The 15,776-nt window shown below is 59.0% G+C and overlaps 1 protein-coding gene across 13 annotated transcripts in view; it reads left to right on the top strand.

Annotated features, from left to right (window-relative positions):
* Positions 1-15,776, top strand: part of CACNA1E (calcium voltage-gated channel subunit alpha1 E) — a 366,950-nt gene that overhangs the window by 195,470 nt on the left and 155,704 nt on the right. For all 13 annotated transcript variants that reach the window (XR_011381220.1, XM_070054903.1, XM_070054898.1 and 10 more), the window contains 3 exon segments: positions 7,998-8,101; positions 9,370-9,522; positions 10,373-10,554. Coding sequence is in view for 12 of the 13 variants with exons in the window: in XM_070054903.1 (XP_069911004.1) it covers positions 7,998-8,101; positions 9,370-9,522; positions 10,373-10,554 (439 nt within the window). In the remaining variant the exon portion in view is untranslated.

Consider the following 15,776-nt stretch of genomic DNA (forward strand, 5'->3'; position numbering starts at 1 on the left):
ATGTGCCAACCTCCTAAGGGCTGGATGGTGTTCTGAGGTGTGCAGTCCTGTGACCCGGCTCCAGTGCTGGGCCACAGGAGGGAGCTGGGCATGATAAGCGTAGACGGTGCTGTCTCAGGTTCTTGGAGCTAGGAGAGGTCCCAGGGGTCCCTCCCTTGGACACCTTGCTTTATGGAGTCAAACACCAGGAAGTGCTCCCCATCCTCTCTGTAGCGCCTGTTCCCCAGGCACTTTCCAGGAGCCTGGCTGTGTTTGGTGTTTGCTTGCCCCCCCCCCCCATGCTGCTGATGGCCCATGCTCTGGTGGTGCCTCACTGGCCTCATCAGATTAGCGGGTGGTGGGATCTGTGACTTCTTTTGTTTTGTTTTAATATTTTATTTTATTTATTTGAAAGACAGAGTTAGAGAGGTGGAGACAGAGAGAGAGAGAGAGCCAGGAGCCAAAGCCAGGAGCCAGGAGCTTCTTCTGGGATCTCCCACGTGGATGAAGGGGCCCAAGGACTTGGGACATCTTCTACTGCTTTCCCAGGCCAGAGCAGAGAGCTGGACAGGAAATGGAGCAGCCGGGACCAGAACCGACACCCATATGGGATGCCGGTGCTTCGGGCTAGGGCTTTAACCTGCTGCACCACAGCAGCAGCCCGACCTGTGACTAATTTCTCTGGGGCCCTCAGATGCCAGGATGCCAGTGCTAATTCACAGCAGCACCTCTGCAGCTGAGGGTCAGCGGGCCAGTCGGTCTGTGCTGCTCTGACAAATCTCTACTCTTTGGGGGCTTAAAGCAGCACACGTGAATTGCATGCAGCTGTGTAGGTCAGAAGCCTGAGGCTGCACTGCTCAGGGCTTGAGGGATAACCCATTCCCTGCCTTCCCAGCTCTAGCCGCCAGGCTTTGTCTTCAGGCTAGGAACACAGACAGCATCTGGCCTCACCTCACCTGCTCTGCTGCAGTCCAGTCTCCCTGCAGGCCTCAGATTGACCTGGATGCCCCTGCTGCTTCCTCCACCAGGCTGGTCTTCCCACCTCCTTCTACCTGTGAGCTCCTGGTGTCTTCTCAGATCCACCTTACACTTAAAGTTGACATTTCTTTCTGTCACTTGTGACCAGGAACCTTTGCGGTAAGCCAGTGCCAAGGTTGAGGGTGCCTGTGCCATCTTGCAGTGTCCCCATCAATCATTAGAAAAGTGCTGCCCCAGGGCCGGTGCTGTGTCACAGTAGGTTAATCCTCCACCTGTGGCACTGGCATCCCATATGGGCACCAGTTCTAGTCCCGGCTGCTCTTCTTCTGATCCAGTTCTCTGCTATGACCTGGGAAAGCAGTGGGAGGTGGCCCAAGGACTTGGGCCCTGCACCAATGTGGGAGACCCAGAAGAAACTCCAGGTTCTTGGCTTCAGATCGACACAGCTCTGGCCATTGCAGCCATCTGGGGAGTGAACCAGCAGATGGAAGACCCCTCTCTGTCTCTCCTTCTCACTGTAACTCTACCTCTCAAATAAATAAATAAAATCTTTAAAAAAGAAAAAAAGAAAAGTGCTGCCCTGTGCCCCTACCTCAGGCTGGCAGTAGTCTGGGGGACAGTCTGGCTTGAAGCCAGCCGAGGGCACATGCTCCAGCCTCCCCAGAGCCCTAGTCCAGGTACCTATGATATGTGGAGCAGTCACCTGGGCTTGCTCTCACCATGTTACTCAGGCCAGGAGAGGAGAGGTATGAGGGTGACTGTAGAGTCACAGCTGCATCCCAGAGCCTCTGAAGGCAGGCATGCCTAGAGCTGGTTCTCATGCGTGGAGCAGGGGGAAGGAAAGAAGGGGACAGCTTCTGACAGGAAACCTCTGGGGTCTGCCCACTTGCGGGGTCCTGCCTGTGGGAGGAATACCTGCCACAGTATGCTGTGAATCTAGCTTGGTTGGATCCCTTCTTGCCTGATCCTGGTGGGGCTCAAACCCTTCCTGCCCCTCCTGAGGTGGAGTAGATCCCTTCCTGCCCCTCCTGAGGTAGAGTAGATCCCTTCCTGTGTCTCTGAGGTAGAGTCAGATCCCTTCCTGTGTCCTGAGGTGGAGTTAGATCCCTTCCTGCCCCTCCTGAGGTGGAGTAGATCCCTTCCTGCCCCTCCTGAGGTGGAACAGATCCCTTCCTGTGTCCCTGAGGTGGAACAGATCACTTCCTGCACCTCCTGAGGTGTTGTAGATCCCTTCCTGCCCCTCCTGAGGTGGAGTACATCCCTTCCTGTGTCCCTGAGGTGGAGTAGATCCCTTCCTGCCCCTCCTGAGGTGGAGTAGATCCCTTCCTGTGTTCCTGAGGTGGAGTCAGATCCCTTCCTGTGTCCTTGAGGTGGAGTGAGATCCCTTCCTGTGTTCCTGAGGTGGAGTAGATCCCTTCCTGTGTCCCTGAGGTGGAGTAGATCTCTTCCTATCCCTCCTGTGGTAGAGCAGATCCCTTCTTGTGTCCTTGAGGTGGAGTGAGATCCCTTCCTGTGTTCCTGAGGTGGAGTAGATCCCTTCCTGTGTCCCTGAGGTGGAGTAGATCCCTTCCTGCCCCTCCTGAGGTGGAGTCAGATCCCTTCCTGTGTCCCTGAGGTGGAGTAGATCCCTTCCTATCCCTCCTGTGGTAGAGCAGATCCCTTCCTGTGTCCTTGAGGTGGAGTGAGATCCCTTCCTGTGTCCCTGAGGTGGAGTAGATCCCTTCCTGTGTCCCTGAGGTGGAGTCAGATCCCTTCCTGTGTCCCTGAGGTGGAGTCAGATCCCTTCCTGTGTCCCTGAGGTGGAGTCCAGATCCCTTCCTGTGTCCCTGAGGTGGAGTCAGATCCCTTCCTGTGTCCCTGAGGTGGAGTCCAGATCCCTTCCTGTGTCCCTGAGGTGGAGTCCAGATCCCTTCCTGTGTCCCTGAGGTGGAGTCAGATCCCTTCCTGTGTCCCTGAGGTGGAGTCCAGATCTCTTCCTGCCCCTCCTGTGGTAGAGCAGATCCCTTCCTGTGTCCCTGAGGTGGAGTCAGATCCCTTCCTGCCCCTCCTGGTAGATGTGGATCCCGTCCTGCCCTGTCTTGGTGGGGAAATGGTGATGGGATGGGGTGTGCATTGGGGGTGTTGGATCCTCTGCCCATCCAGGTCTTGCCCTTGCCACCTTTGTCTTGATTGGCCTCCCTCCTGGGTGCCGACAGGCAGCTTCACTTTCAGAACTTGATGTCCCCATGGTACTTCCATGGGCCAAGGCAAAGGGACCCTTGCCTGGGCTGGTGTTAGCCCCTGGCTCTCACCTCCTCTCAGGAGAACCTGCAGCTCTGCTGAGGCTGCAGCACTGAGCAAGAGTAGCTCTTTACCAGGTGGTTTCTGATCAGCAGAGCCGCCAGGTTCTGGCAATTGAAATACGGGATGCCCATCAGATCTGGAGTTCAGGTAGATAACAACCACCCATGTGTTAGACAAATATTGCACTAAAACAGTTTGCTGTTTACTGCAAATTCAGGTTTAACTTGGCCTCCTGTGTTCATCTGGGCCCCTGGGCCTGAGCCCACAGCTGCAGTCTTCTCCAGGCAGGGATGTGAGGGGTGAGCAGGAGGCAGACACGGATTGACATAGCCCCGAAGAGGTGCACAGGGCCAGGAAGTCCTGTGAGTGACTGATGGGAGAGATGACCCATCCCATCGCCCAGTGTTACTTTGCCCTCATCTTGCTGGGCCATTGTACCTCTGCCTGGTTCTCATCTGCTGGTTAGCAAAGGTAACACCGTGGAAGTGGGCCTGGGATGTGACCTCCCACAGGAAGCAGCCATTGATCTGTGCTGGTGCTGGCCAGGGTCTGAGTTTGCTGTCCCCTGTTGTTCCCCACTGTCCCTCACTGTCCTGCTGTCCCCTACTCAGAGGCACAGAGCGCGTTGGGCTCTCCCTGAGGACAGAGCCTTCTGCCAGGCCAGGTGCCCACGGTGACTAAGTAAACAGCTGATGTGAACTCTGCTCTTGAAGAAGCCCCTTGGGGCAGGAGCTGAGGGATCCCGTGGCCTCCCCGATTCTGTGGCCGGCGTCTGTGTGTGCAGAAAACACAGCTGAGTCCCCTGTGGTGCCAGTGCTTCCTTGCTAACTGGGAGAGCTGCAGGGAGCCCCACACTCAGTGGTCCTAAGAGGGACCAATGGCATGTGGTGGCTTATGGCCTGAGACGGACACTGTGACCTCGGTACTTGTGGACCTGACCAGTGAAACAGCATTCACTGTGACTCAGCCCAGACAATGTCGGGTTGCAGACTGATGGGGCAGGGCTGGCTGCGCTTACAGTCAGCTTCCTGTCCCCACAGCACGTGCCAGACCCTGACCCTGTTTCTCTGTCCAGAGGCTGAGGTCTTCCTGCTGCCTTCTTCCCCAGTACCACACACATGCCTGGCTTCGTGAGGCCCGTGGTTCCCTGAGCTGTGTGCCTGTCATGGTTAGGGTTTGCTGGGAAGTGGCATCTTTGGCCTCTGTGTCTGCCCCTCCTGAGGTCTGGGCAGGGCCCTCCTGGGTGCAGGGCCTGGGACTTGTCCTGGAAGGCCCTCCCTGGGTGCCCATTTCCCCTGTCCCAGTTGCCACCTGCTCTTCCTCAGCAGGGGTAGATTTCTGCTGCTTCTCTCCTTGGGGCCCTGCCTCCCGCACGTGTTAACCTCTTCACTGCCGTCTAGGCTCAACCTGACGGGTTCATTGGGCACAGAGGTGAGCAGGGCAGGGCCTCCCTTTGAGGCCAGATCTGGTGGGGGCGGTGCAGATCCCCTGGGGTGTGTGAGGTGGACAGAGAGCAGGGCGGGGCTCTCCCCTCTCCTTTCTCCTCCATGGATCCCACTGCCCTGCTTCTAGCAGGGGGAGAGGGAGCCGGGGGTGTGACTGCTCTGGGACATTTGCGTGCTGGGGGTGGGATGCAGCGGGCAGCCCTGTGTGTCAGGTGAGGGCTGTGCTGCCTGCCCACCCATGCGGAGGAAGAAGGGGGAATTCCAGGTCTGGGAGAGCACAGACTTCAGGCCACCTGGGCCTGGGAGGCGCTGGGAGCAGGCAGAGGGGCCGGGGCCACACTGGGTGACGGGAGTGGCTGCCTCCTGGGTACCCTGCGGCCAGGGCCTCACTTTGCCTCTGCTCTCTTCCCTGGTGAGCTCTCCCGTCCCTGTGGTTTCTTCGTCCTGCTGTGTCTGCACCTGTGCACTTCTGTCCCAGCCACTCTGCCACCACCTGTCTCCTCCGCTGTTGGGTCTCCCTTGGTGCCTCGTGACTTTGTTTCTCTGTCTCTCCCTGCTCCGTATCCTGCAGCCCTCATGATAGGAGTGTCTTGTGGGTCTGGGCCTGGAGGCAGAGCCCTTGTTTCCAGTGGGGCTGACAGCCCTGTATCTGTGAGGAGCTGGAGGTGCCCGGCACAGGGCCCTGCTTTCCTGCAGTTCTCCAGGACACTGTCCCTTGTAGTAGAAGTGTACGGGATGGCCGGCACCATGGCTCAATAGGCTAATCCTCCACCTGTGGCGCCAGCACACCGGGTTCTAGTCCCGGTCAGGGTGCCGGACTCTGTCCCGGTTGCCCCTCTTCCAGGCCAGCCCTCTGCTATGGCCCGGGAGTGCAGTGGAGGATGGCCCAAGTCCTTGGGCCCTGCACCCACATGGGAAACCAGGAGAAGCACCTGGCTCCTGGCTTCAGATCAGCACGGTGTGCTGGCCACAGCGTGCCAGCCACGGCAGCCATTGGAGGGTGAACCAACGGTAAAAGGAAGACCTTTCTGTCTCTCTCTCTGTCTCACTGTCCACTCTGCCTGTCAAAAAAAAAAAAAATTAAAAAAAAAAAAAAGAAACACAACAACACATCAATTGGGGCCGGTGCTGTGGCTCTGCGGTTAATGCCCTGGCCTGAAGCGCCTGCATCCCATGTGGGCACTGGTTCCAATCCCGGATGCTCTGCTTCTGATCCAGCTCCCTGCTATGGCCTGGAAAGGCAGTGGAAGATGGCCCAAGTCCTTGGGCCCCTGCACCCCTGTGGGAGGCCCAGAGGAAGCTCCTGGCTTTGGTCTGGCCTCTCCTCTCTCTGTGTAACTCTGACTTTCAAATACATAAATCTTAAAAAAAAAAAAAAAAAAAAAAAAAAGAAGTGTACGGGGCCAATGTCCAGCCCACACGGGTCTGCTGGGGGCTTCTGGGGCTTCTGCTAGGGTGCAGGGGAGAGAGCTTGGTGGAGAGGGCCCCCTGAGGTCTCCTGCAGGATCTGAGGCACGGCCCCACCCTCTCAGTCTCTGTGGCTCTTCCTCGTGGCACGTGGCAGCCTGGTTTGCGCCGGGCCTGGTGTTCTGCCCAGGGGTTGTTCCTCCCTTTGCACAAGCAGACTGAAAATGGCAGGTTGCTCACCGGTTTCCCAGGAGGGTCACACACAGCCACGTGTTGGCTGTGCTGGGCCATTCTAGGCATGAGTATGGTTTGGGGTGTCTGGGGGTCTGAGGTGAGGCGTTCTTTTCCCATCCCACCACGGGCTGGGGACTAGGGGTGGCCTGAGCTTGGCCTCTTTGCTTCACTTTCACTGTTTCTGCTGTGGTTTTCGGCTCTGTCCTCCACGCCCCTTGCTCTTCTAGTTTCTCCTTCCTCCCAGAAGCGATGCCACCCGCTCCCTAGTTTCTTCCTCAGCCTAGGTCGGAGGCTCTGCCCCTGAAGCCTGCTCCGTGGTGGGGCCTGCAGGACCAGGCAAGGCGTGAGAGGCCCTAGCCGAGCCGGGCTCCGCTCTCAGGAATCTGGTTGTCCAAGGGCCCTCTGCTGGAAGGCGCTCCTCGAGGAGGAGCAGCTTTGCCACCGCTCCCCCCACCCCACCCCCACCCGCCGCGGTGACCGTCCAGCGGCGCAGCACCTCTGCGGGCTGTTCCTTAGCACTTGCCTCTGGGTGACACCCTGGCCTGGGGAGTCCCCGCCTGCTCCCTGCCTGCGGCCCTCGCTCATGGCTGTGCCTGTGCCCAGAGCCGCAGACAGAACCCTGCATGTGGCTGTCTCTCGGTGCCACGCCCTGTCTGCTAAACACCACAAGTTTCCTCAGTGCTTCACTTGGGAGAGCCCCCCACCCCCCCAACAGAGACTCAGACCATCCTCGCCTCCCTCCGGCTATGGAAAGCCGGTCTTCGGGGTGACTCCCCGCATGGACACTGCGCTGCTGAGACTGGTCCCAGGAAACGAGGCTCTCGGAGAGGGGGCAAAAGTAGCGAATTTCAGGTTGATGTTGACAGCTGCGTGAGGGGCCGTGTCTGCCGTGGCCGTCACACGCAGTCTTGGCTGTGGTGCCCTGTTTTGTAGCCGAGGGAGGGGAGTGGCTTTGCTGTCCCCCAGGTCTCTGCCTGGGTCTAGGGTCTTTCACAGGCACACTTGCACACCTCGTGTCCAGGGACCCGAGAGCTGAAGTGCCCGCCAGGCAAGGTGCCTGGTGCGCGGACTGCAGTCGGGCTCTCGTGGGTTTTGGTTTTCCATGTGCATTTCTGTGTGGCCATGGCAGGAGGGCACCACTGCCTCCTGACGAGACGACCTGCGTGGTCTGCATGTGAAGGGTGTGCGAGGGAAGACAAGGAACCCAGTCCCAGTCAGCCACGGACGTGCGCGTCCTGGAGCTGCTCCCGAGCTGTGGGCTCAGTGGGTTGGTGGTTTGTGCAACGCTGACATGTCCAGGTGTGGGTGGGTGAGTTGCTGCTGGTCTATGTTGATTGAAGAAATCTCCTGAAGGAGAAAGGAAACAAGGCATCTAAGAACATTTTGAAACGAGAAATGGGAGGGTCCTGCCGGGTTGGGGGGAGGGTAGAGGGAACAGATGGGCAGAGGCTGGGGCCTGGTGTTAGGAGGGCAGCTTGCTGCTGGACGGAAGGTTGGTTTTCCCTGTGTGCAAAGTGAAGCCCAGATGGCCAAATGTAACCCCGCTTGGAACCACCGTCGGCTCACCTGGAGTCAGCCGCGTGTCCTGGTGGACCCGGCTGCAGCCTTGCTCCCCGGGATGGGAGAGTGCTGCAGACCTTGCTAACCATGCCCCTCTGTGTCCATCCACAGCATCCTGGCCACGGCGGGGACCCACTTCAACACGCACGTGGACCTGAGGACCCTGCGCGCCGTGCGTGTTCTGCGGCCCTTGAAGCTGGTGTCCGGCATCCCCAGTGAGCATGGGCCGAGGGCTTCCGGATGTGCCCGTGGTGGACTAGGGCTCCTGCAGGAGGCTGGGGTGGCAGTGGGCACGCAGCAGTCCAGCCCAGCACTGGACTCTCAAAGTCAGCCTTCCTGTCAGATCTAAGCGATAGTGGGAGATCCTCATGTGAAATGCATAAAGTAAGATGATAGAGAGTCACAGGCATGTTTTGTCCCCTCACTCAGAAAGAACCTACAGCATTTTAGCACATGTTTTATTCATTTTTCCCTGTGCCCGTCGACAGCGTTGAATCACTGTGTATATGCAGTTTTGTGTCCTGCAATAAGCACATTGTTTCTGACCTTGGAAATGCGGGTGTGTGTCATTGATTTAGACACTTTTGTGTTGCTGGGCAACATAAAACGTGGGTTATTGCCAGTGCTTTCCAGTGCTAGTGGACCTGCCGCAGAAGCCTCTCTGCACGTCCTCTCAGGCCAGGGTCCCAGAAGCACAGTGCTGGGGTCAAAGGCCATGTTTTCTGTCCCCAAAAGCCTGGATGGGGATTGGGTGGCGGCAGAATGCAGGGTCGGTGCTCTGCCTTTCCCCTAGGGTGTGAAGCAGGGCTCTAGTAGAGGCGTCCAGAGGCAGTACAGGCTGAGACCGGGGCTGGGGCATGTGGGGTGTGGGGGGGGCATGTGGGCATCTGTGGCTTGACTGGTGCTCCTGGTGGGCACTCTTTACTCCCAGTGCCTGTGCTTTGCCCTGAGCTGCCTCTTTGTGGGCACCAACAACCTCTGCCCCTCGCCCAGGCCTGCAGAGAGCACTCAGGTCCATCATGAAGGCCGTGGTGCCCCTGGTGGGCACTGATGCTCTGTCCCTCCCCTCCCCCAGGCCTGCAGAGAGCACTCAGGTCCATCATGAAGGCCGGGCTGCCCCTGGTGGGCACTGATGCTCTGTCCCTCCCCTCCCCCAGGCCTGCAGAGGGCGCTCAGGTCCATCATAAAGGCCAGGCTGCCCCTGGTGGGCACTGGTACTCTGTCCTTCCCCTCCCCCAGGCCTGCAGAGGGCGCTCAGGTCCATCATGAAGGCCGTGGTGCCCCTGGTGGGCACTGATGCTCTGTCCCTCCCCTCCCCCAGGCCTGCAGAGGGCGCTCAGGTCCATCATGAAGGCCGGGCTGCCCCTGGTGGTCACCGGTACTCTGTCCTTCCCCACCCTCAGGCCTGCAGATCATACTCAAGTCCATCATGAAGGCCGGGCTGCCCCTGGTGGGCACTGATGCTCTGTCTCTCCCTTCACAGGCCTGCAGATCGTGCTCAAGTCCATCATGAAGGCCATGGTGCCCCTGCTGCAGATCGGCCTCCTGCTCTTCTTTGCCATCCTCATGTTTGCCATCATCGGCCTCGAGTTCTACAGCGGGAAGCTGCACCGTGCCTGTTTTGTGAACAATTCAGGTCGGCCTCCTCTCCCTCCCCACACCCTTCCTCGGTCCTCTGGGTCACGTGGAGGTGTCCATTCCTGCCCTGGCATTAGGATCACACCCAGCCTGCGGTCAGCATCCACACTGGACAGATTTTTTCAAAGCAAGCAGCCCACTAGGTGTGCGGTTGGGTGATTTCCGGAGCAGGTTAGAGGGCCATCAGGATGTTGTGTCAGCACCCACAGGCCACTGAGACTGGGACCCCAGAAGCAGACACAGGGCCCCACAGATGGGAGACCTTGCTCTCCACACGACCCACGTGCTGGAATTGAGGGCACGCAGTGCTCACGTGGAAAGTGGCCTGGGGGCTGCCTGGTCACGGGGACCTTGTTTGTGGTCTCTAAGCTGAGCCGAGGGCCCAGGGAGGAGAAGCTGGGCAGGGGCTGTGAAGAAGGGGCTGTGCACTCCAGGCCGTTAGGAGAAGGGTCCCCACAGGATTCCTGCACCTCGGACTCATTTTTTGTTCAAGACCAGGAGTCTGTGATGAGAACAGGACTTAGAACTGCCAAAAACCTCCCCTCTACCCAGGGAGAGCCAGGGCTTATCCAGAGTCTAAATCAGAGTCAATGAGATTCTGGCTCCAGCTGAGGGTCTTCCTGTGGACTGTGGGAGGGTGGAGAAGGGGGTGCAGAAGGCAGGTGGCCACGCCAGGAGCTCTGTGTTTCAGAAGAGACTGGAGGCCGTGGGGGAACAGTTGGCCAAGGAGCGAGGGATCCGGAGAGGGAGGCTCAAGCCTGCTCCATGGGGCAGTTGTGGCTTCCTGGGGTCATTTCCAGCATGGGAGACTCCATGTGGTCAGTCCCACCCTCCACATGTGCCTGCAGGTGTTCTGGAAGGATTTGACCCCCCTCACCCGTGTGGCGTGCAGGGCTGTCCGGCCGGTTACGAGTGCAAGGACTGGATCGGCCCCAACGACGGGATCACGCAGTTCGACAACATCCTCTTCGCGGTGCTCACCGTCTTCCAGTGCATCACCATGGAGGGCTGGACAACCGTGCTGTACAATGTGAGGGGCTGACGGTGCTCTGGGTGGGGCGTGGGTGTGGGGGGGTCAGGGATGCAGCCTGTACTGCCCTCTGGCTGCATGGACAAGGGGAAGTGGCTGCCTGCACTGGTCAGATGAGCAGACCTGCCCAGTTTGATTGTCTAGGCTCAGAGCACTCTGCTGCTCCAAAACTGTGGGTTTCTTGGTTGCTGTCCTCAGCTGGAGAAGCTGCCACACAGTTCTCACCTGGCCACACGCTGGAGGCAGCCAGAGGAGCTGGGCTGCCCCCCTGACCAGTGAGGCAGGCACATCTGGGGTGAGGGCCAGTCACCGACAGTTGAGCCCCTCAGCTGGTCCTGTGACTGCTATGTCAGGTGTGGGAGGCTCGCTGGCAATGCCGGCTGAGCTTAGGGGGTCTGGGTGGCTGCTGAGCTGTGCATGCCCTGAGCCACACACCTGGCCCAGCAGACAGGCTCCAGCAGGTGCACAGACAAGGCTGTCCGAGCAGAACAGAAGCTGCACAGGTGGCTCTGAAGTCTCTTCCGTCTTACAGAGTCTGACTTCACAGGTTATCAAAGCAAGGCAGGAGAGGTGTGTCTGGGACGGCCACCCGTGCCAGGTAATGACTTCACAGGTTACCAAAGCAAGGCGGGAGAGGTGTGTCTGGGATGGCCACCCGTGCCAGGTAATGACTTCACAGGTTACCAAAGCAAGGCGGGAGAGGTGTGTCTGGGACGGCCACCCGTGCCGTGTAATGACTTCACAGGTTATCAGAGCAAGGCCGGAGAGGTGTGTCTGGGACGGCCACCGTGCCAGGTAATGGCTCAGCCTGGACATGTTCCTCTTTCCTTCACGTCTTACCTGCAACTCTATACAAGACTCACTGGCTGGGGCAGGGGTGCACATAAGGCACACTGTGAAACGAGGTCTGGATGTTGTCAGGAGAGGAAGTACCAGGGCTCAGGAGAGACGTGGGCAAATGGTCATGCTTGCGGAGTAAGGGCTGTGCAAGGCTTGTCCTGGGGACCTTCCCCACAGCAGGGCCAGCGCAGGGCTGAGATGCTTTGCAGGAAAGCCGTGGCTGCCCTGGGATGTGAAGGAGCCCGGGGCTCAGCATGGCCACGGCCCCAGTGGGGTCTGGGTCCGCTCCAGCTGGGCACTGTAGGAAGGAGGGAGGCAGGGGGCAAGCGTGCCTGAACCTCGCCAGGCCCTGTTGCTCAGATTGGCCAGGCGCTGGCATCTGGGACTCACCAAAGCGGTGCTGTAAGTGGGCTGAGAGCCTGGAAGGAGAAGTGTGGAGTGTGAAGGTGCAGCCATGACGTGGGGCCTCTTCAGCCAGGATCAGGGGAGCCCCTGGTCGTTCCCGTGGTCATCTGCTGGCTCATGCGTCCACTCATTCAACACGGGGAAGCTCCGTGCCACAGCCTGCAGATGGTGACCTCATTCCCCTCTAGTTTTGCTCACTCAGGGAGCTGGGGAGCGAAGAGGGCACATTGCCCATCCTCTGAAGCCTTTGCCCGGCTGGCCACCTCCAGCCCGGCAGTCACTGAGCTTTCGTGTGCGGGGCCTCCTGCCTCCCTGATGGCTGGGCCCAGGGCTAAGGGCACTAGTGGGGCTGTCAGATCAGTTCCCAAGAGGCAGGCATGGCGAGCCCCTGGGCACTTCCAGGAGTCACCGGCAGGTGTGCTCACAATAGTGGGATTCAGAAGTGGAGGAACAAAAATGACGTCAGATTCCCTAGGAAGAGGGCAAAGCAGCAGAAGCCGGGCGTCGGTGGTGTAGGGTGTCCCGGGCAGGACTCGGGTGCAGGAGCTGGGCATCCCTGTGGGCGTAGGGGCTGTGGTGCTGGAGGGCAGGTTCAGGACTCTTCACACTGGTACTCATGGGCCCTGTTCACTCACGACCAACCATGCAACTTGGGAAGAAAAGGGGGTGGGGAGAAGTCAGAAAGCAGCCGTGAGGGAGTGAGCAGGTGCACCTGCCATCCTCAGTGTACCTGTGCCCAGAGGGTGTGAGCTTCGAATGGATCTGGGCTAAAAATTAGCATGTTCTTGTAGCCCCCGTTAACCATACCCCACCAGGTTTTTTTTCTTTCTTTCTATTCTAGCTTAGACTTTGTAATGGCAAAATTATACACATCTATACATGTGCACACTGGTTGCACACCACGGAATTAACCATGAATGAGTAGCTAACCTAGTGTTATAAATACAGGTGTTACAGACTGTCTATTTCTGCACGCAGAGAAACCACTCAGAGTGGTGCCTCTGCCACCATGATGCACTGGCAGCCACCAGCTCCCTCTCTTCTCCCACCCCTTGTTCTGGGAAGGCCCCATGCCCCCGCGGCTGCCCTTCCTCACATGCAGCACTGGGGCCCAGGGAGCCTGCCCCTGCAGCAGTGGTGTGGGCGTGTGGGGCAGTGGGGCTGCCTGACCCAAGCCAAGACCCACCAGGCTTGCTCGATGGGCACGCAGGCTCCGTCTGAGCTTTCCTTAGCCCCAGTGAACGCCTGTGTCCCTTGTCTGCTGGGCTCTTCCTGAATGCACTCGGTGCAGTGACTTCCTGTTGTCCTCAACTATAGGAGCCTTATCTGCATGTGGCTTTTGTCTGTATGCTTTTTTGTAAGAGGGTGTGTTGGGGGGGATGTCCCATTGTCAAGGCAGCCTGGAGCGGCCCAGCCTCGGATCGGATCGGGATCCACTGGGAGGGATTCTTGGCTCCCTCCCTGGCGGGAGGCACCCAGTCCCTGCTGAGCTCCCCGGGTCCTGTCTGCAGGTGCTCAGGTTTCTGCGGAGGCCCCCGGGTCCTGTCCAGGCATGCAGGCAGGAAGAATGGGAAGCAGTCGCATCTGCCGGTGCTGACTCTGTCCCAGAGGCCCTCACCTGCAGGCTCTCACCTCTGCTGAGAACCTAACTCATTTATTTCTCCTGTACCTGATCAGTGCTGCTTCCCAGGACTGCAGCGCGTTCTTGCTGTGTCAGCCGCGCTCACTCAGCCAAGGCGCCTGAGGTTCCCGTGTTCGTTCCTAGTGCTGTTCATCTGGCTGCAGGCGACTGCACAAGGGGCTCTCTCCCGACCCTGACATACTAACGGCTGCATTGAGTCTAACCTATAGATTACTGGGCCTCTTGTCCTGCTGTGGGTGCTCAAGTCCCTGTTGGGGTTCCTGGGTCTGCTGTTGGCACGCAGGTCCCTGGTGAGGTTCCCAACCCTGCTGTGGGCATCCAGGTCCATGCTGAGATTCCAGGCCCTGTCTGTGGGCGCCCAGGTCCTTGGTGAGGTTCCAGGCCCTGTCTGTGAGCACCTGGGTCCCTACTAGGGTTCCAGGCCCTGTCTTGGGCACCCAGGTCCCTACTGGGGTTGCCAGGCCCTGTCTGTGGGCACCCAGTTCACTGGTGAGGTTCCCAGGCCCTGTCTTGGGCAGCCAGGTGCCTGCTGGGGTCCCAGGCCCTGTCTTGGGCACCCAGGTCCCTGCTGGGGTCCCAGGGCCTGTCTGCAGGTATCAAGTCTCTGCTCTCAGAGTCCATGTTTCCTATTTGTTTTTAGATCCTGGAGCTGTTTATCATCTCCTGGGCTGTGATAACCTCTGTGAGGGAAGTGCACGCAGGATAAATCATGAAAACAGGGCATTCCAGAGTGGTGGAGCTATGGAGAGAGGGTAGTGAAGGGGGATTTGGCTACAGTTTCACAGTGGGCCGTATGGTTACCTGCGGGGAGAGGATCCCTGGTGGCCAGTCAGGCAGAGGTCCTGAGATTGACACGTGCTGGGTCTGTCTGAGGACAGAGGAGGGGCCGCTTGGTTGGAGTGGGTCGGGTGCAGGATGAGCAGGCGGACGCTGGCCAGGAGAGGGGGCTGAGCCTGCGGATCTGTGGGCGGCGGTGGCGACTGAGATGGGGAGCACTGGGCAGGTTCCTCGGATGGGAGTTGACTCCAGCTGCTTTCTGAGAATGTGCTTCACAGGGCAGGCCCACAGCTGGGGATGGTGAAGAGGACAGTGCAGTGGTGTGAGTCAGAGCGCTGGCCACTGCAGGGGGAGGTGAGGGCTGACTTGTGGGGTGTGAGAGAGGACAGCCGGAGAGCAGCACCCGTTTAGCAAGTCAGGAGGCTGCAGACCAGGCAGGGCTGCGGGAGCCCCAGGGCAGTTTGGACTCCACACTCCAGGGAGCTGACTGCCATGTGCATGTGGCAGGAGCATCAGGGGGGCTCGAGTGAGGGAGTGGGGTAGACGCCTGGCCGTGAAGCCGGGCGGGGAGCTCCTGGCCTGCAGATGCTGGTTAGGGTCCTGAGGTGCCCTTTCCAGGGGAGAGAGGGTTTCAGGGCTGAGTTCCGAGTTCCAGACTTGGGGGAGACCACATTGTCAGCAGAGAAGGCTGAGAAACTACAGGAGGAGGAGGAAACCCAGGAAGGGTGGGGTCCCAGGTCCAGGTGAAGGGGTTGCTGTCGGGGGTGGAGTGGGGACGGGCACTGTGTGCTGTCGTGGCCTCCGCACTTAAAAACAAGGTTCGCTATAGGACTTTGTGGATGATTTATTGAAATTAATACAAATTATACCTGTAATGGCCGGGGCCAGGCCAGAAGGAATCTGGGAGCTTGGAACTCAGCCCAGAGCTTCCAAGTAGTGGCAGGGGGCTGGGACTCAGACCCAGGCAGTGGGACAGGGGAGCAAGCATCTGCTCCCACGGGCTCTGGCTCACCTGTTCAGTGGTAGAAAGCCTCTTGTAAGCATGGTTTGTGCTTTTGGTCCAGCGCTGCCAAGGGGCCAAGTAAGACGTGCCGAGAACGGACACGATGCTGGGAGTGCCTTCCGTGCAGTGGGAAGTTGGAACCAGTGAGGACAGACTCACAGTGGAGCTCTGTTGGAAAGGGGAGCAGAGACAATGAGGCAGGTGGAAGAAATGCCATTCCCATGCTGCTCAGTGAGCCACAGAGGCAGAAGTCCCCGGGGATGAAGGGCACAGGGCACAGTCAGGACATGGCCGAGGTGCCACAGCCTCCCGGGCCCTCGACTGCTCCCAGCTCCAGGTCTCTGACCCTTGAATGCTCCCAGCTTCCAGTCTCCCAGTCCTCGTGTGCTCCCAGCCCCAGGTCTCCCCGGCCCTCGACTGCTCCCAGCTCCAGGTCGCCCAGGCTCTGGATTGTAGCAAACTCCCTCCCCAGGAGAGGGGTGAGTTGAACAAGTGCACAGTGCTAGGTGGTCTACCTTACACCTCTGAGAGTTCACTCTAATTTTTTTCTTCTAA

This window comes from Oryctolagus cuniculus, chromosome 13 (genome assembly GCF_964237555.1).
Source record: "Oryctolagus cuniculus chromosome 13, mOryCun1.1, whole genome shotgun sequence".
Taxonomy (NCBI): domain Eukaryota; kingdom Metazoa; phylum Chordata; class Mammalia; order Lagomorpha; family Leporidae; genus Oryctolagus; species Oryctolagus cuniculus.